The 19,804-nt window shown below is 64.8% G+C and overlaps 1 protein-coding gene across 1 annotated transcript in view; it reads left to right on the top strand.

The window, feature by feature from the left end:
• The window catches only part of CABIN1 (calcineurin binding protein 1), a 97,983-nt gene extending 80,372 nt beyond the window's left edge, over positions 1-17,611 (top strand). The window contains 8 exon segments of the mRNA XM_030836249.2: positions 5,662-5,825; positions 6,708-6,804; positions 7,565-8,239; positions 9,198-9,272; positions 11,711-11,993; positions 15,026-15,190; positions 16,891-17,117; positions 17,223-17,611. Of these exon segments, the coding sequence (XP_030692109.2) occupies positions 5,662-5,825; positions 6,708-6,804; positions 7,565-8,239; positions 9,198-9,272; positions 11,711-11,993; positions 15,026-15,190; positions 16,891-17,117; positions 17,223-17,366 (1,830 nt within the window). The 3' untranslated portion in view covers positions 17,367-17,611.
• Positions 17,612-19,804: the final 2,193 nt, after the last annotated feature.

A 19,804-nucleotide genomic window follows, 5' to 3' on the forward strand; every position in this document is an offset into this window, starting at 1 on the left:
CAGGGATGTTGGGCTGAGCGGCCGTGGGGAGGCCTTGCTCACCTGTCATGCTGTGGGCGTGGGACAGGTGGGGGCTGGGAGGGCCTGGGCAGGTGGGACGCTCTCCGCATCTTAGATCAGGAGCTCAGGCACGGCCTCCAGGACAGCACCCGCTGCTGCATGCCCACCATTGTCCCCTCTGTGGGGAGGGGTCCAGCCCGAGCAGAGGGAGAAAAGCTCTGTGGGGAAGGCTGTTCAGCCGACGTTCTTCCTAATGATCCTGAAGACTCCACCCCAAATGTCACCCAGGAGGGGACCGAGCGAGTTAGGGTACACCTGCAGGGTGACGCACTGGGGTCCTTTTAAGTGATGGGAAGTTTTTGATGGTGCAGGAAAATACGCGTGCTCCATTACTGAGTTAAAAATTAAGGTGAAAGAACTCACGCTCCTCTGTACCTTCTGCTCAGGACACTTGGGTCACAAGGTCGACTCTAGGGGGCTGCCCATCTCCCCTCACTTGGCAGGGGCTCCCCTCCCTCTTCCTCCGGTTCCTGCTCCTTTCTGGCTTCCTCCCTGGCTTTTCCTGTACAACCCCCTCCCCAAAGTTCTTGCTCTCTTAGCTCCTTTTTTCTTATTCCAGTCTCTCGTCTGTCCCCTCGCCCTGGATGGCAGCCATCTGTGTCTGCCTATCCCACCAGCATGGACCCCTTTGGGGGTGTGCCTGACCCATCCGTGTGACCCCCCAGTCCCTGGGATGCACTTGGCTTTCTGTGCACTTGCCAGGCTGAGCTGCCCTGGGGGACCCAGGGGCCTCCCTAGCACCTGCGGGGGCTCCATCTGGGGCGCAGACCCCCCCAGCTTGACCAGGCCTTGGCTCAGATGCAGCGCTGGCAACTCCCTCAGAGCCGCCCGAGAGCTGCACCAAGGTTGTGGGGACTTGGGACCAGGGTCTGTGGTTTTGACCGGGAACATTCCTTTTGTGGAGGGTGTGCAGGCCTGCCTGGTGGCCCCCCAGAAGGCCAGCTCTATTCAGGGCATGGAGGGGCCAGGAAGCAAGAGAGGCTCAGCCCCTCCTGCCTGCCCACCGGTGGCAGCTCAGAGTCTGGGGGGGCCGCGCGACAGGATTCAGGACTGGCTGCTGCCCACGAGAGCTAGGTCGGCCCTTGACACCACCCTGTGGCAGCCCTTGCTCAGGCTGGGCCTGGGAAGGCACCAAGCAGACACAGGCCCTTCTGGGTTGCCTGCCCAGCCACCTGCTTCTACCTCTTCCCGCCCTCTGGCCTGCTGTGGGTCCCCTATCGCCTTTCTCTCCTCTCTTCCTACGTGAGGCTCCTAGGCGCAGCTCCTTCTCGGCCTTTCTGGGTGCTCCTAGCTGTCGTTACTTTCTCCTCTGTCCTTCTGTTTGAGCCACACCTGGTGCCCCGGCTGGGCACGACCCCGGTGGCAGCACAGTGGGGAAGGGGCCACATCTGAGTCCCATGGGTGGGGCAGCAGGGGACAGCGGGAGGAGCCCAGGATTCCGGGAAGACTCCCACAACAGGGCCGCAGGGACTTGCTCACAAAGGCTCTGGGGCCCTCAGGGTGCTGGGGAGGGCGCTGGCTCCCCCGTCCCTCTGAGGGCAGGGCTTCCAAGGCCCCGGCTGAAGACTGAAGTGACTTGGTGTCACTGTCTAATTCTCTGCACCCCCACTTCTACGTCTGTAAGTCACAGGTCATATTGCTGACTTCTTGTGAGCCTTCAGGGAGGGCGCAGAGAGTGGGGGACAAAGGGGTCTGGCCCCTGTGTCCTGGTCCCACCCCAGCGTCACTGGGCAGCCTTGGGCGGGGTTGATTACACACACGGACTGTCCTTGCTGGTGTGGGCATAGCACGAATCCGAGTCTCCGCCCAGCCCCCATGGCCTGAGCCTCATCCCCTCCCAGACAAGCCTGGCACCGGGGCTGAGTGTGGCTCGGATGGAGTGGAGCCCGACTGGGCCGTGCCTCTCTCGGCCTTCTTTCCTGCCCTGGCATTTCCCGGCCCCTTGTTTTCCTGGGGAGCCTTTGCCTGGGCCCTTGGAGTGGAGGAGCCTTGACTGAAAGGTGGGGTCCGTGAAGGTGACACATGGGGCCGGGAGCCCTGGAACGACCCTGAAGTATGCCGTGGAGAATGGCCCGAGTGGTGGCCCAGCAGAGGGTGGTTGGGTTTGCCGTGCGAACCAGAACTGTGTCTGGATCTCTGCCCTCCGTCTGCCAGGCTCAGAGTTGGCCCCGGGTTGGATGAAGAGGCTGTGCCGGCAGCCCTCCTGGGGTGCAGGGAGCCGGCGCTCCTTCTGGCCCACACTGAGGCAGTTAGGGAGGTGTGGACTGGCCGGCCAATCATGAATCTGGGGGGAAAGGAGCCCCTGCCCCTCCAGGAAGAAGCTGTCCTAAGACCACAATGTGCTGGAGACAGCGTGAGCCATGGGCCTGAGCACGCCCTTGGCCTGGCAGCCAGGAGCAGTGCTCCATGCCAGTGGGGCCATCTGCTGTCCGTCCCTTCCCTGGGGCACCACCTGTCGAGGCTGCGGTGACCAGAGGCCAAAACCTCATGGCCCTTCTGCCCAGGCTCTGGCCTCGCCTTGCTTCACAGCCCCCCTTGTAAGTGGATGGCACGTTCGATGGTACCCCACCATGCCACTGACCCAGCGTCAGCTCCCTCGGGGACGTCTTTAAGAGTCCCCAAGTAGGGCAACCCACCCCAGCTCCCAGGACCCCTGGCCTGCCCCGCTGTGGGGCTCAGCTGCTGCAGCTTGGTTTCCTCAAGAGCAGTAGGAGGATGCCCGGCTTTGGGGGCTGCATGGAGGGTTTGGTAACTGGTATTAAGCACTCAGCCCAGAGTCTGGGGCTCCATGCATTATTCAGGTGGTTGCAGTCTGTCTCGGTGACCTCATCTGGCAGCCAGGAGCCCAGAGCCGTTCTGATGGGCTGCAGGGTCGGCTGGGACACTCCAGATGAGCCTTTTGGCACACGGGTGAGCTCTGAGCACAGTCCTGGCATTTCTGAGTGCTCTGAGGCTGCCGCTGCGCCCCCTGCACCACCCGTGGCTCTCCAAGCAGGCGGCATCCCTGCCAGGATGGAGTGCCTGCCGCCTGGGAGAGGGGAGTCTGGGGGAGGGCACAGTGAGGAAGAAGCCTGAGTCGTGGCCCCCCAGCCCCGCCTGGCACCAGAGCTGCCTCCCTCCCTCGAGGCACCCTGTCCCGGACTCTCCTTGTGGGCTGCCTGCTGCGTGGCTCCTGCTCACTGGGATCCTGCTTTGGGCTGTCCTTCAGGCCCCCCAGCGCAGCCAGTCTTCCTCTCACGCACTGCTGCCCCCATTCTTCTCGGTCCCAGTGCGCTCCCTGCCCTCCCTGGGGCCTGCACACGTGCCCTCTGGGTGAGTGCATGGGGGCCTCTGCTGCTGAACTCTTGTGTGAAGGGATGCAAACTGGACCTGTCCTGGTGGCTGTGTCCTGGCTGCCCGAGGAGGGGCTGCTCAGCAGGCTGAGTCAGTGGCTGAGGCGGGAGGGGCCCCATGCCTCCGGGCTGGCTGCTGTCCAGCAGTGTGGCTGTGGGCGGGCTGCCCCTTGCTGGCCCAGGCTTCCCACCTACACAGCAAGCAGGTTCAGCCAGCTGTCTGCCTGGAAACGTCCGTGATCGTGATGCACCAGACCGTCAGTGCCGGGCGGGGAGAGCAGTCCCAGAGGGTGAGCCGGGCAGCGGGTACTGCCTCCGTGTGACAGGGCAGGTGGCAGGCAGACCCCTCTCAGTGTCACCCGGAAATTGTCTTCCTTGAGGCATTGCCTGGCAATTCCCAGTGGGCTGGCAGTGGCGGGAGGCTAGCCCACTGTGGCAGGGGAAGGGAGGGACACGGTGCCCTCCAAGGCGTTTCTCAGCGTGTGCCTCGGCTCGTTTTGGCACCCTCACCCCAGGGGGAAAAAAAAACCAGGTAGATGCCTTGTGTCACCGCCCCTTGCAGGCTGTGGTGGGGACCACGGTGATGTCTGAAGTGCCTTGGTGGGGCGGGCCCTTCCTTGGTCTTATACTGCTGGGCCTGGCACCCTCCTGGCCACTGCCATCACACCTGGGGGCGGGGTGCCTGGGCCACTCTGGCTGTCCCTCGTCCTCTCCAGTGGCAGCTTTCCCCGAACTGCTGCAGAAGCCACGCCCGCCCAGTAGGAGATGCAGCATTGGTGTTAGTGCCACAGGAGAGGGTGGCCTCGGGCCCCTGGTTTTGTCTGGACGGGGGCCCAGCCTGCCCGGGCGGGCCCTCCGTGTCCACTGTGAGCCCGGGGACCAGGCGTGCAGGCTGCCGGGACTCAGCCCTGAGGGTTTCAAGCTCCTCTCTTTTTTTTCTTTTTTTTATACATTTATTTATTTATTGGCCGCGATGGGTCTTTGTTGCTGTGCACGGGCTTTCTCTAGTTGCGGCGAGCTGGGGCTACTATTCGTTGTAGCGCATGGGCTTCTCGTTGCAGTGGCTTCTCTTGTTGCGGAGCATGGGCTCTAGAGCGCAGGCTCAGTAGTTGTGGCGCACGGGCTTAGTTGCTCCGCAGCATGTGGGATCTTCCTGGACCAGGGCTCGAACCCGTGTCCCCTGCATTGGCAGCAGATTCTTAACCACTGCACCACCAGGGAAGCCCTCAAGCTCCTCTCTTGCCCAAATGGCTCAGGCCTGGAGGGGCTCTGGCTTCCTTCCCAGGGCTGCTGGAGCAGGGAGGGTGCCGTGGACCATCCTCCAGCTCCCACGGGAATAGGGCCCTGAGAGGGGCTCTGCCTGGACACCCTGCCGTGGGCCGCACGTTGGAGAGGCGGCGGCGCTCACGGCTCTGTCCTTCCTGGGCAGGAGTTTCTCCAGGGGTCAGCTGCAGGGACCCATCTGGGAACCTGCCCCGGAGATATGGCTCAGTGGTGTGAGCTTCTGTTCACTTGTCATTCTCTCCCTCAGCCAACCTGGGCTTCACCTCACCTTGACTGGGTCTGAGCGGGTGTCAGACCCCATGCTGGTGGGGGGGGCACCTCAGGGAACCAGACCTTGGGGCTGGTGATAGGCAGGGTGCCGGGTGCAGCGGTGGGCTAAGCATGGCCAGGGGGGAGATGGCAGTGGGGCTCCCCAGAGCCAGTCCTGCCCCCGCTCAGCCGTCAGTCAGTGGAGTTAGCCAGGGGGGAAGTGGGGAGGGGATCCCAGCCAGAGCAAAGTGCTGGCAAAGGTGTGTTGAGGGAACCCGGCATCCTGGGAGCTGCTGGTCATTTTCGGCAGGCCTGCGAGTCTCTGGCCACTGCAGGAGGGAGAGCCGTGGGTGGGGCCCAGGCCTGGGCCTGTCTGGCCAGCACAGCTGCCGTGGTATGGCGGCACCTTTTGACCCTCGGCCTCACGAGTTCCTAGAGTTTCCCTCTAGGAACAGGTCCCACGCTAAGTCAGCACCTGTGCAGGAGACACGTAGGCCCCGGCTTCTCCCAGTCCTGCCATTTGACCAGGCGCAACCCGTTTGCTTCCCGTGGGAGCCGATCAAGTAAACGGAGGCCGTGCAGCCTTTCAGAAGAGGAGGGCAGAACTATGCACACGTCCTTGCCCCTCATCTGTGGGAGGAAGCAGGTGGGGGGCCGTACTCCCGTCCCCTTGGGCCCCAGGGCAGGCTCTGGTCGCAGCGGCCCTCCTCTCATGCCCGCCGCGTCCATCCCGCAGGGCATCTGGCGGATCCCCGTGGACGAGATCGACCGGCCGGGCAGCTTTGCCTGGCACATGAACCGCTCCATTGTGCTGCTGCTCAAGGTGCTGGCCCAGCTCCGGGACCACAGCACCCTGCTGAAGGTCTCCTCCATGCTGCAGCGGACCCCGGACCAGGGCAAGTGAGTGCAGCCGCCCGGCCGGCCGGCCCAGTCCAGCGTGCGGTCAGCCCTGCGGCGGCGGCTGACACTGCCGTGGCTCAGAGCACAAGCACGTACTGCCTGGAGCCGCTCGGCCCCGTCTGCCTGGGGTGTCTACACGAGCAGGGAGCCCAGCCCAGTCCTTCTCCTCAAGGCCCTCTCTGTCCCGCTGTCTGGAAACCAAACACCAGCGCCCCTGCCCCAGACTCCCCGGGGCAAGCACGGGCTCTCCCCACTGGGTTTGGTTTCCCCACTGAGACTCTGGACAAGCTAGCCCTTCTGCTTCCCCCAGCTCGGGGCGCCTGGGGATGCTGTCAGCTCGTGGGGACAACAGGTGTCCGAATGACAGCCAGGGTCCCCAGGTGAAGGCCAGTAATAGTGGGCTGAGCCACAGGGGGCCTGGGCTTCAGAGGTAACCAGAGACCTCTTGGGACAGATAGGACTGAGGGATAGCCGCCACTTGCAGTGGTTGGGGGGAGGGGGGTCCCAGGAGAGACACAGTTCAGACGTGGAGTGGCCCGACTGCAAGGCCTCCTGCTGCCAGCACCATGCCTCACCTCTCCGCTGTCTCACTCACCTGTGCCGTGCCAGGGGCTAGGGTGGGGGCTTCAGCAGGGGCCTGAAGCTCCCTGGAGATGGGCTTGTGGGAGAGAAGCCGGGGGCCCCCAAGCTCACTGAGCCTGGCCTGCCCCGCCCCGCCCCTGGGGTCACAGCCCAGCTCAGGGGGGCCCAGGACACAGTGCTGGGCGAGGAGGAGGAGGCTCGGGGAACACTTCTGGGGAGCAGACCCCAGGCGGGTGGGACTCGGAGGGGCACGGGCCGCCATCCAGCTCTGATGCTCTGGCCACCCCCGCATGCCTGCAGGAAGTATCTGCGAGATGCCGACCGCCAGGTCCTGGCTCAGCGGGCCTTCATCCTCACTGTGAAGGTGCTGGAGGACACACTGAGTGAGCTCTCGGAGGTACACCCCGCCCACCCTGGGCAGGTCCCCACACCCCCACCTGTGGGCAGTACTCACCTGCCTCCCCAGGTGGGAAGGTCAGTTCAAAGATGACCTCGCAATCACCTCGTGTGAGGCACTGACGCGCTTGGCTAAAGTGAGCTCGTGGTTGGTGAGGAAGGTGGTGAGGCTCCTGAGGCAGCCCCGCCCGGCAGGACCAGCTCAGGAGACAGCAGCTCTCACAGTGGAGCAGATGGCAAAGCCAGTGGCCCCGCACCCTCACCTGCCAGCCCCCAGGAGCTGGTGCACACACGGTCCCTCGTCACAGCTGGGTACCCTGAGGGCCCGGAGGCTGGTCACCAGCCTAGCAGGCGGGGCCGCTGGGAGCCAGGGCCATCTGGCTACAATGCCCCGCTGCCCAGCAGAACTGGCTGGGCCCTGGTGCAGGGGCTCAGGGTGGACTCGGCTCTGCAGTGAGCACGCTTGGTGGCCCTGGCAGGTCACTTCCCCGCGAGGCGCCCACACATAGAGAAGCCATTTGGCGAGGGCCAGCTGGTCCTCAAGAGCAGAGCCATCTCCAAGGCCTCATCAGCCCCCGTCAAGGCCGGAGCTTCAGAGTCGGGAGGGCCTTCCCAGGCAGCTCTCCAGGCCCAGCCCTGGCCAGCGGGCAGATGGGCAGAGCCTGAGTGGCCTCGGTGGGTGGGCAAACCTGGCGCCCAAGGGTGCTTTCTTGTGGCAGATACACCAGACACACTGAGTCTTACCATTGGTTTCCTCACAGGGGTCAGAACGCCCAGGGCCCAAGGCCTGTGGCTTCCCTGGAGCCAGGATGACCACCGACGTCTCCCACAAGGCCAGTCCTGAGGGTGGCCAGGAAGGCCTCCCGCACCCCAAGAAGCCTCCTCTGGCTGATGGCTCAGGGCCAGGGGCCGAGCCAGGGGGCAAAGCAGGCCCCCACAACCACCGGCCTGTGGCTGTGGATGCAGGAGATGGTGCAGACCAGGGCGGGGAGCGCAAGGACAATGAGAGCCCCCGGGCAGGCCCCACAGAGCCCATGGACACGGGGGAGGCCGCCACCCGTGGCTCAGACTCGGAGCGGGCGCCACCCCTGCAGCCAGGCCGCCCCCCAAGAGACTGGGGCCCCGAGAGCCGGCCAGCCGAGCTGTCCCTGGAGGAGCTGAGCATCAGCGCCCGGCAGCAGCCCAGCCCGCCCACACCGGCCCCACCAGCCGCCGCCGCTGCCCCGGCCGCCACCCCTGGACCCAGGACAGGCAGCCACCCCGAGGAGGCACCTCCACGGCCTAGCCGCAAGAGGAAGCTCCTGGAGGACACAGAGTCCGGCAAGACCCTCCTGCTGGACGCCTACCGAGTGTGGCAGCAGGGCCAGAAGGGCGTGGCCTATGACCTGGGCCGCATCGAGAGGATCATGTCCGAGAGCTACATGCTCATCAGGCAGGTGGGTGGCCTTGGGGCGGGCCTGGCGGCTCTGTTCCCAAGCATGATCACGGCCAGGCCCCCCAGGGTGGGCTTTCAGAGTCATTCCTGGTCACCTCTGAGGTTTTCTACTGTGAGCACGAGATAGGTTCAGATATGTTACAATTTTATTTGTCAACTAAACGTTAGTAAAGCTGGGGAAACAGATACCAAAAAGCAAAAGGAAAACAACATGCTTTTAAATGTATATATTCACCCATAAAGGAAAGGAAGCCGCTTTGCAGAAATCTCGTCAAGTCTGGCACAGGGAGTCGGGGCCCCCGAGTAGGGGGCTGCAGTGGAGGAGCCCTTCTTATTCTGTTTCTTTTAAAAAAAACTCCATTAGGCACACGTTTTTTTCTCTATCTAGAGAAAAATAGGTTCTTTCCACAGGAAGAACCCTGCACTGTGACTGGTTCATACAGGGTGACCATCTTGATACACTGTTTTCCTTTTAACTTGTGTTAATTTGCACTGCAGCTTGTGAGTGTGTCTGTCTTATCACCACCTCACAAGCACCCAGCAGTAACTTTTTTTGTTGCTGATAAACTAGAAAAAAAGCCCTGCATTCCCTGCTGGTGAGGGCGGGCCCTTTCGCCACGCCAGGCTGGCTGTCTCCCTCATGCCCTGTCTGCTGCTCATCCCGGGCGACCCCCAGGTCTCTCCGGCCTCATCGCCCCCATGAGGGGCAGGTTCTGGCTCAGAGTCTGCCAGCCTCAGCCCCCGAGGATGAAATAGCACAGCCACAGACATGAACGTGGCTTGGCCATCTGGGCCCAGAGCGGTGCCCCTGGCAGATGGGCCTGGGAGACAGGGCTGGGGTCCTGGGGGGAGCAGCAGTGGGAGGGCTCACCCTGGGAGCTGTCCTCAAACACCAGGGGCCGGGGGAAGGCTGGCCTCCGAGGCCCCTGCCCTCTGACCTTGGGCATCTCCTTGCTCAGGTGGACGAGGAGGCTGCCCTGGAGCAGGCCGTGAAGTTCTGTCAGGTCCACCTTGGGGCCGCCGCCCAGAGACAGGTAAGCGTGACCCTGCCTGTGCCAGCCTCGTCGTGCAGAGCCCGCCCCGGGCTGCAGGCTGGTCAGGTGGGCCCAGGGGAGATGGGCAGCTGAGCCTCAGGCCCTGAAGGAGCCCCTGACAACCCGCCTGGGGGTGCACCAGACCCCAGCTCTGACTGGGCGTGTGACACAAAGGTCCCCTCACCCCCGCACCTTTTCTCTAAACAGGGAGGATGTTCCCTACTTAGTCGACTTCAACTGGAAAGGTTGCTCCTCCGCACAGAGGTGGAGCTGGGATACGGGGCTGATAGGAGCAGGGTGAGCGGGGGTCCTGGTGTTTGTCCAGCATCGTGTTTTGGGAAGACTCCCTGCTGTTGGGTGGAGAGGGTGGGCTGGGGCAGGGGCCAGGTCAGGTGAGCCACAGGTGGGGATGATCCCGGGCCAGGTCACTAGGTCAAAGAGCAGGTACGTGCCATGTGGGTAGGTGCAGCCTCTTTGTCCCCAGGGGTGGCCTGACTGCCCTGCCCCAGCAGCAGGCCCGGCCTTCCCAGTCATCACTCTTCCTTGGGCCCCCTGGGGAAGGGTGTCATGAGGGAGTCCAGAGGCAGGAGCTCAGGGCAGTGGGCTTCCAGCTGCAGCCGGGGAGTCATGTCCTAGTCCCTCAGCGGCTGGCTGTCCCTCGGTGTCCAGATGGGCTTTTTCTCAGTGGAGTGAGGCATCGGGCCACTGCCCCACCTGGGTTCTGGGTCTGAGGAAGCCCAGGGGTTCAACCTTCACCAAGTGGGCTGTGGGCCACATAGGAGGGCCAGACCCCCAGCTGAGGGCAGGAATCCCTGGAGGCAGGTGTCCCCCTGCCGGCAGTCCCCACCGCCCTGCTATTGCCAAGGCAGCAGAGTTCACAGTGCAGCCACCTCGTCACAACCTCTGCTCTGTGGGACAGAAATGACTGCCCAGTGCCCCAGAGCAGGGTCGGGCCCAGGGGTCCCCCTCCTGCCTCCTCCACCAACCCAGACTGGGGCAGGTGGGCAGTGATCACTCCAGAGAAAGGAGTGCTGTTTCTGATGCAGACTTTTAAGGTGCTTGAAATGATAGAACCACACAGGAAACCCCCAGACAGCTTCCCCCTTAACTGGTCTCTGGTCTGAGGTGAAAGGGGGTGCGCAGTTGGCAGGAGCCAAGGGCAAGGAGGGGACATGGGGAGATGGAGGCCCACGGAGGACCAGCACCCAGCTGGGACCTGGCCTGTCAGAGGAGCCTAGGAAGCGACCTCAGGGATGACAACCATGTCGGTCACAGCTGTCCTGGACCCGCCTCTGGCCAGTGCTGCGGGGGAGGCGGCCGTGGCCCTGGGAGCCACTGCTCCCACCCATTTTGTGTCCATTTTGCTGGAGGTATTTCCGAGTTGCCACGCAGCCCAGCACATGCCAGGAGGGTGCTCGGGACATAATTAGAGGCTGAGTGCCATCACCCGTGGCTCCCGCAGGATAGGGACACAGCACCCACCTTCCCCATGTGTCTGCCCACAACAGACAGGTCCTGTCCTGCCCACCCTCCCACTGGAGGTCTGGGCTCATCCCAGACACTCACTGCACAGCAGAGTCGCCGGGCTGACCGCACCCCGTGAAGCTGGGGATGGGGCATGCTCCCAGCAGGCGTGAGGCTCCCGCACTCGCAGCCCCGGGCAGGGGTCCCCACGGCCCTGGTGTGGGCTGGCTCCAAGTATGGTGAGGCTGGGGTGTGGCTCAGGCACTGGGGTGCAGCCCTCAGCTCTGCTGCCAGAGGCCGCGCGGAGCCCCTGCCCCACCTCGCAGCTGCTCTCAGGGAGCCGTGGCCCTCGCACCGCCTGGGGAGTGGGCTTCAGGTGCAAAGTGGAAAAGGCCTGGCGGCAGAGGGAACTGTGTGCACAAGGATGGGGAGGTCCTGAAGGGCCCAGCTCCCTGAGAACCGACGGCCTGTGGTGGGGGAACCACGGGGCAGCCGAGGCCAGGCTGCCGGCAGGGGCCACGCCTGGGGCCGCCTCGGGTGCTGTGGCTTTGGGGCTGCACAAAGCCCAGGAGCTGACTCTGGCGGTGTCATCCCGGCTGTCTCAGGACCCCTCCACCAGTGGCCTTGGGAAGTCGCCCTCCAAGACTGACCTCCCATACTGCAGTCAGTCTTGGAGGGGGCCACCAGCCTGTGCCCCGGGTCATGGCTGGCATGTTCCTCCCAGGCTGGCACCCAGGAGTGGGAGGGTGAAGATCCCGGCCAGCCTGATGCCCCTCCACTGAGCCCCTGCCAGCGTGGCCTGGAAGTTCTCCTAGGGACAGACTCTGGGCCCCCAGCGGTGTCCCGAGTTGGCAGAGTGGGCCTCCCTGCTAGCATTGGGGCCCAGAGCGGGGCACCATGACAGGTGTCCTGGGGGATAGCGTGGACTCAGGCCTGCCCAGCTGGCCTCCCTCACCTCCCCTTTGTCCTCCCAGGCTGCAGGGGACACACCCACCACCCCAAAGCACCCTAAGGACAGCCGAGAGAACTTCTTCCCTACAGTTGTGGCCCCTGCAGCCCCCGACCCCACGCCGACGGACACCCCGCAGCGGCCCAGCGATAGCCACACCAAGCCTCGTCCTGCGCAGGCTGCCGCCCCGGCTGTTGTCACCTGTCCTCCCTCGGCGTCAGGCTCTACCCCAGACCCGTCCAAGGATCCCGGGCCCCCACGGCCACACAGGCCCGAGGCCACCCCCAGCATGTCCTCTTCGGGCCCAGGTGAGTCCCATCCCCTTCACCTGGTGGTGAGGCCCGGCTGGGCCAGAGCAGGGCCCAGACCCCGTTGCCAGCCAGCGGCAAGTCCTGCTCATTGCATGGAGAGTGTGGGCGCCTCCAGCCTGGTGATCCCTGAGAAGCTGTCTCCACCCCACCCCACCCTCACGGCACCCACCTCACCATGTTTCTCCTCCCACGAGGATTCAGGAGTGGGGAGGGGGTCCTGACCCCAGTGCACATGAGACCTCTCAGGCCTGTGAGCAGTCCTGGGTGCCTGCTGGGCTGTGGGGCAGACCTGCCCAGCTCCTGCGCCCCCGGGGCGAGGCAGACGGAAGCCGGCCAGGCTGAGGCGGGGTCTGCGGAAGGATGGGGCTGGGGGCTCTGTCGGCAGGAGGGAGCCCCAGTTCCTTCCAAATCTAGATGCCACTGGGAATGGGAACGGCAGCCCACGGGCGGGGGCAGCCAGCAGACCAGGGAGGGCAGACGCTTCAGGACAAACACACACACGCACACACACCCTGCGCCTCTCCCTCCCTGCTCCGCGGACCCGGGGCCGGGCTCCCACCTGCCCACACATCCCTGCTCGTCCCCGAAGGCCAGGCTCACCTGTCCACCAGGAGCCATCGACGTGGAGGGCCACAGCTGGGGTGCTACTGTCCGCCATGCAGGCTCGGCCATGTCATTTCCTGACCCATCTGAACAAGGGGACAGTCAGCCCTAGCAGGAGTGCCTGGCCGGAGCCAGACCTGGAAGCCCGGTTAGCCGTGACCAGGAGCGCTGCTCCCACAGGCTGCTCTGCCCAGATGGAGGCTGAGGGCCCAGGCCCCCAACCTCATGGGTCCCTAGTTTGCTCTGAAGGTGGGGAAGTGCAGGGACCCTCTACCCAGCCAGTCAGAGCGGTGCTGACCGCGGCCTGAGACGGTCACCTCCCCTGAGGTAGCCCCTGCAGCCGAGTGTTTAGGGAGGAGCCTCTGAGGCCAAAGGGCCACAGGTGCGGCTCCACCCAGTGGCCTGGGCGTCCCGTCCTCTCTGCTGTCCCATGTGTCTCGCTGTCCACACCCAGCAGAGCAACGGTGGCAGACGGTGAGCACGGCCCTACAGGCGGGTTCTGCTGGGGGTGACTTCACAGGGTGGCGGCAATGACCGTCCACGGCCTGGGGAAGCCACTCACTCCACGAAGACCTGGCTGCCGTCCCTTGGCCTGTCGCCGCCGCCGCCTGACTCCTGTCCCAGAGGATCAGAACTTCAGGGGCGTCAGGCCATCAGCTGGTCCCCTGGGCGCTCTCAGGTTGTTGGTGGCCTCAGGTTCTCGCCAGCTGTTGGCTAGAGGCCTCAGTTCCTCCACTGTGCGTCCCCCAAGAGGGGCCCTGACACTGCCCATCGCTGCCCCCGTCGGCTCACCTCCCTGTCTCCTTGGGTGTCTGCCCGCCACAGGCCAGGACTGGATTTCCTGCTGACGGTGCCTGGCCCATGAGTGATTGAGGGTCCCTCTTGCTGAGGTGGTCAGGGCTCCAGGGGTGGGGAGTGGGGGCTCCAGGCCGTGGGACCAGCTGGGTCAGGACTCAGGGCAGGGAGCACCTGTCTGTGCAGGGTGCCGCCCGCCGGACGGGGTTGAGGGGGCCACAGTGCCGGCCTCGTGCCAGTCAAGAAGCCAGGGAGAGTCTGAGCCTGGGTCAGGGGCGCCTCCAGGACACTGGGCCTTGGGGACTCAGCGGCCAGGCTGTGAGTTTACCTAGGGAGCAAGGAGAGTTACCCCGATGGCTCAGGATTCCAGCCCGTCCCCCTGCTTCCACAGAGCCTGAGGCCTGGGGGCTCGGGGAGCCCCAGATAGCTCTTCCCTGAAGGCTGAGGCACCAGGCAGGTCCCCTCCCCGTTGGTACCCCCACCACCCCGCCGTGGTCCTCCTCACAGGGCCGCCTGGCCTAGGAAGCACCTCTCCACGTGCTTGAGTCTCTGCTGGACTTCCCTGCCTCGAGTGTCCCTCCTCCTCTGGCCACCCATCAAGAAGGGAGGCCGGACCGTGCCCTGGGGGCAGGAGGGACTGATACCTGCCCCCTGAGGGCAGACTTCGCTTCCTGCCAGCCTGGCCTGTAGACTGCTCACAGCAAGGTAGCCCCCTGCCCGCTCCCCTAACCCAAGCAGCCGCTCCAGGTCGCTCGGCCAGACCCTCAGTGTTGGGCCCAGCCAGGCAGGGCTTTGCCACCTATGGAAGGCCCTGGACCAGACAGCCACCGGGCCTGCATCACATCGTGGGTGCGTGCCCGGTGCAGTGACCCATTCCTGCCACGGGCCACAGGATTCCTGCTGCTCCACCTGCTCCGCGGGGCCCAGGAGGGCAGCTCTGGAGCCTCCGAGGGGCTCATCCCTGCCTGTGGCAGCGTGTGGAGCTGGACCCTGGGAACGAAGAGGCTGTGACCCTGACTGCCGGGCAGTCAGAACCGAGAAGGGAGGGCGTGGCTCGCGGCCAGGCAGCAGGGCAGGTGCTGTCCTCCAGGACTGGAGCCAACAGGCAGGAGGCCCATCTGTCCCCCTGCCCAGCCAGGGAGGGGCCAGTGTCACCACAAGTGGGGAGCGGCTGGGTGTTGGGGTCATGGCCGGCGTGGCAGGAGAGTCCGGGCCTCAAGGGGAAGGAGGAGGAATGGGAGTGCAAAGAGGCCGGACGTGGCCGGGGGCCCTGGGGGCAGGCGCCCCTGTGCCGACTGACCACCTGGCACCACGGAGGCTGATTCACAGCCGCCTCCCCACACCTGGAAGGTGTGGCCTGGCAGGAGGGCGCCAGGCCCACCACCGCTCCATCTACTTTGTCCTTAGCTGGATTGTTCGGTTCCAGTGGCTACTCCTGTGAGCTGGGGTAGGGCCTCCGCTGTGTCAGGTTCATAGCATGTCCACAGGGGTGAGCGGTTTCCTGCTGGTAGCAGCCTGGCCCCACCCGGGCGATTGTTCCAGCGGAGCCCCTGCGTGGCCATGGTGGAGGTGGAGGCCCCTATCCCAAGGGTGGGGGGCGTGTCACCCATAGCCGTGCTGTGTCTCCACAGAGGAAGAAGAGCTGGCAGGAGGGGCAGAGGGCACGGGCTTCCTGCCCCAGGAGCCGCGGTGCAGCGAGCAGGTGAAGACGGCCCCCGAGGGCCCTCCAGCAGAGCCGCACTGCTGGCCAGCAGAGGCGGTCCCCCGGACAGGCGCTGAGCCCACCTGCAGCCAGGGTAAGGCCAGTCGGGAGCAGCCCATCACGGCCCCCAGGGCCAGCAGTCAGCGGGTGCTTCTCGACAGAGGGGCCTGGAGTGGGCCTGGGGGTGAGGTAGACAAGAAAGGCAGGCCAGGCAGGGAAGGCCTGGCTGGAGAGCTTCCTCGGGGGAGGGAAGGGCCCGAGACCCCCCACCCCCACCCCCACCCCCGCCTCACAGAGGGGAATAGCTCGGGAGGTGCTGAGCCCAGGCCAAGGTGGCCTAGCCGAGAGGGAGGGGTGCCTGTGCCCAGATGGGTCCATGGGAGGGGCAGGCGTGGGGCGGGGAGGAGGCAGGGGTGGGCAGAGGGCCGGCCGGGTTGGGCGGAGCCAGATGGGCATCCATGTCATGTCTGTGTCCGTGTCTGTGTCTGAGTCACAGCCCGTTCCCACCAGCCGCCTCAACCAGCCAGGCCCCTCGGGGACTCCTCAGGGCTGGGGCCTCTCGCAGACCCCACTCAGGACAGCAGGGCTTGGTGCCAGCCCGAGGGAGTCGGGCATGGGGGCTGAGTGAGCCCCGCTCCTTTTAAAGCCATGGAGCAGCGGAAGAATGTGGACACCAGCCAGGCTGCGGCTCCCGGAGGCTGCCAGCCCACACTGCTGCCTCCCAGCTCCGGCTCTTCCTGAGGCGCGAGGGGAAAGTGGATGCTGGCTGAGTGGCCAGCTCTGAGCCCCAGCATCCTCCCTGTGGCGGGAATGACCAATAGAATGTGTGTCCTAGTGATCTCAGGTGGCCTCGGCCTGCAGCCGCTCGAAGCAGGGTTTTGGTTGCCGGCCAGTGAGAGCGCTGAACCCTAGCCACTAGGCCAGTGGTTAGTGACAAGGCCCCGGCCCTTCGGCTTTGCAGAAAAGAATTCCCATAAAGACGGAAAGTAGTGAAACAAGTAAAGTGTTTATTAGGAGGAAAAAGTGTACAGTACATGTGGATAGACACACAGGTGGGCTCAGAGAGAGAGTGGCGCCCTCCTGCTAGTTTGAATCACATGGGGCATTTCTTCCGGGTTTCCTTTGGCCAATCATCTTGATTTGCCTGCTTCCAAGTCCGTATTTGGTGTATCTCGGGATCCTCCCCTGTGTGCGTGCCTCTCAGCCAAGATGGATTCTAGGGAAGAGACCTGTATGGGTAGTGAGCATCACTCCCCTTTTGACCTCCAAGGAGCTTTCTAGTCAGGAAGGTCTCTTTGACTTGCGAATGAGGAATATGTGGCCTGTATTCCTCATCTGGGCAGGGCCCAGCCTCCTTTCTCAATTGTCCTGCTATTTTCATCTCGGAGTATCTGTCCACAGGGAGCGAACTCCAGCTGTTCGCCCTGGGGGCTCGTCTATCTCCTGCCTCACTAGGATGGTCTGAGAGCTCACATGCGTGCCTGGGAGGTGCAGGGCTTGCCCTTGTCCCAGCCCTGGGCACCCAGTGAACACTGTGCTTTTGGGGGTGCCCCACAGCCCAGAGCCAGAGCCAGAGCCAGGCCCTCGGGGAGGCAGAGAGACAGGAGGAGGCCTGGGAGCCTGGCAACCAGCACAGGCCTAAAGAGAGAGGGTAGGGCGGTCTGACGCTGCCAGAGGAGGCGTCTTGGTGCCTCTGTGGTGCAGGGTTTGCGGGGGATGAGCCCCAAGCAAGGGAGGGGCAGGCAGGCCCGGGAGGCCGAGAGCCCGGCTCAGTCCACTGGGTCCACCCCACAGTTGCCAGCTCCAAGGTGCCCAGTGGTGGGAGTGCCCAGCCACCCGAGGGCCACCCGGGCAAGGCTGAGCCCAGCCGGGCCAAATCACGCCTCCTGCCCAACATGCCAAAGCTGGTCATCCCCTCGGCCACCACCAAGTTCCCCCCTGAGATCACCGTCACGCCGCCCACCCCGACCCTGCTCTCGCCCAAAGGCAGCATCTCAGAGGAGACCAAACAGAAGCTGAAGGTGACTGCAGGTCCTGGGTGGGACACAGAGCTGGGGGTGGGGGGTGGGGGGGTGGGGTGGTGGTGCCAGGCTGCCACTGACCACTGCCTCACCCGGTCTGTGCAGTCAGCCATCCTGTCTGCCCAGTCGGCTGCCAACGTGAGGAAGGAGAGCCTGTGCCAGCCGGCCCTGGAGGTCCTGGAGACATCGAGCCAGGAGTCCTCGCTGGAGAGCGAGACAGATGAGGACGATGACTACATGGACATCTGAGGGCCACTCCCCACGCACCACCACCTCCACCACCCCCCCACGCCCCGCCCGGTGGGGCGTCCCGACCACAGGGCCACAGGCCACAGGAGCCCAGCAGGGCCCGCCTCCTTTTTTATGAAGTGATTTTCTTTGTAAACGTGACCGCCCCCAGCCAGGCGGCCTCGTCCACCCTCCACGGGCTCTGTCTGGGTCACGGCAGCGGAGGGTCCTTTTTTGGTTGCTTTTCTAATAAAGATGGAACAGTCGTCTTGGCCTCTTTGTCCCCTGGGGTGGCGATCCCTGTCCAGGCTTTCTGGGCCTTCCTCCCCCAGGCCAGGTCAGGGTCTGACCCACAGGCACCCGGGGAGCAGGCGGGAGCCACACAGGGCAGACGCTCCCGGGAGAGACAGCAGCCGGGCCTGGAAGGAGCACAGGGATGAGGGCACGTCCCTCCAGAGTCAGGGTCAGGAGGGTCCCAGCCGTGCTGAGGAGGTGGCTTGCACCCCAATGTGATGGGCACCCTGGGGAGGGGCCTGAGGCAGGGGGTGGCGCTGACCTCCCACCATACTCGCCTTCTGACAGGACCAGCCACACGAGTCGGGGGGCTCGGTGCGAGATACAAACGTGGGGCCCCAGCAGAGTGATGTTGGCCCCACCATCCCGGCTCCAAGCCCGTCTGTTCTGTGGGAGCACCTGCCCTTCACAGTGTCAAGCCCCTCCGTGCCGTGGGGGCCCAGCCGCCAGCCCCACAGCTGGGGGCCGGTCCCGCTCTGGGGGCCTTCTCTGAAAGGCGTTCTGTCCAGGGAGGGACAGAGACCCTTCTTGCTGCGCTGTGCCCCTCGTGGGCTGGACGCTGTGCCCCCACACCCCACTGCCTGGGAAGAAAGGCCCAAGAGGCTGGACACTGCAGGGTCCCCAGCCCAGGCCCGGCAGAGCCACGTGGGAACCCAGGGCGCTGAACTGGCACTGACTCAGGCCCTTCTCAAGGCCGCAGGGCCTGAGGGGACCGGCAGTTACTCAGCTGAGCCCCCTGGGCCCCCACGCTGCACTCCTGGCTTCTGGTTCAGGCTGGGGAGAGGAGGTGGCCACCTTCCTTCCCCCGGTCCACAGACCCCCTTCCTGGGAGCAGCCTAGCCATCTCCTAGGGCCCTTCCTGGCTGGGGCGCAGGACACCTCGGTCCCTCCCCAGGAGCTTCCTTCCCTAAGCTGTGCTCTGGGCCCGGGCGAGTCCCAGCACCGGCCCCCAGGCTGGCTGGGGACCTCAGTGTCCACACCCAGGGCACCTGCCCACAGAAGTGCTCTGAACAACCAGTAATCCACTTGGGACTTCTGGTTCCAACTCCCGCGGCTGGCTCCCGACACCTGTGGCAGCCCAGCTCTCTGGAGCAGCTGCGAGGCGGCGGTGACCAGGGAACAAGGCTGGCCGACCTCCGCGGCCAAGGCCGGTCATGTGGCCAAAGCCTGTGCCCCGCTACCTTCAGTTCCCTGAGGGGTCCAGGACCCTGTCTCCTTCAGACGTCTTGAGAAACCGCCACTGTCTGCTTGTCCAGACCCCGGGCCCAGGTGGCAGAGCCCAAGTGAGTCCTAGGCCTGGGTTCCCCCCATACCCTGACCTTGGAGGCTCCCAGAAGATGCCTCTCCCGGTGACCTAACCGCCCCCTCCCTGTCTGGGCCTCAGTCTCCTCACCGGCACCAATAGGAGGAAGATATACAAAGAAGAGATTATGTAAATATCGAGAGTGAAAGGGTAGGGGCGGGTGGGGCCGGGCGGCTCCTTTCCTGGTCCCCAGCCCAAGGCGGAAGCACGTCTGGAGCCCTCAGACTGACCCAGGGGCCCAGAGAGCCAGGCCAAGGGGAGACCGGGGTCCTGGCCTCAGCTCCCACCCCACCCCCAGGGTTAACTTGCCTGAGGCTAGGCCCCTCCCTCCTCCTTCCCCTCTCCCTCTCTCCCTTCCCCTCCCCCTCTCCCCCTTCACCTCCTGCCTCCTCCTCCTCCCCAACTCTCCCTTCCCCTCCTCCTTCCCCCTTCCCCTCCTCCCTCCAAAAGGGATCCCCACGGAGCTGTGTCTGACAGCTCCCACCCTTCCTGAGAGGGAGCCCTCCCCCAGCGCCCACACAGCCGGCCTGCAGCAGGCACCAGCAGGAAGTCACTTGCTCCCTTACCCCACCCGGCTGTGGGGAGGAACTGGGACCCCCTGCTCCCTGCAGGGAAGCTGAGATGCCAGGCTTGTGGCCTGGGACCCGAGGGGCTGGAATCCTGGGATTGCAAGGACAACCCTGCCTCATCCCCACTGCAGCATCCCATCCCCTTTAGGAGCCTGGCCTGGCTCCCCAGAGCAGGCTCCAGGGGTGGGATCCAGGGTCTGAGCTGCAGCTTCCGGACATCCGGCTTCAGGACGTGGGCCCCCTCCCCGAGTCGCGGGCCAAGGGCCAGGAATGTGCTAACTGGGCAAGTAGGG

The sequence above is a fragment of the Globicephala melas genome, chromosome 13 (assembly GCF_963455315.2).
Source record: "Globicephala melas chromosome 13, mGloMel1.2, whole genome shotgun sequence".
Classification (NCBI taxonomy): domain Eukaryota; kingdom Metazoa; phylum Chordata; class Mammalia; order Artiodactyla; family Delphinidae; genus Globicephala; species Globicephala melas.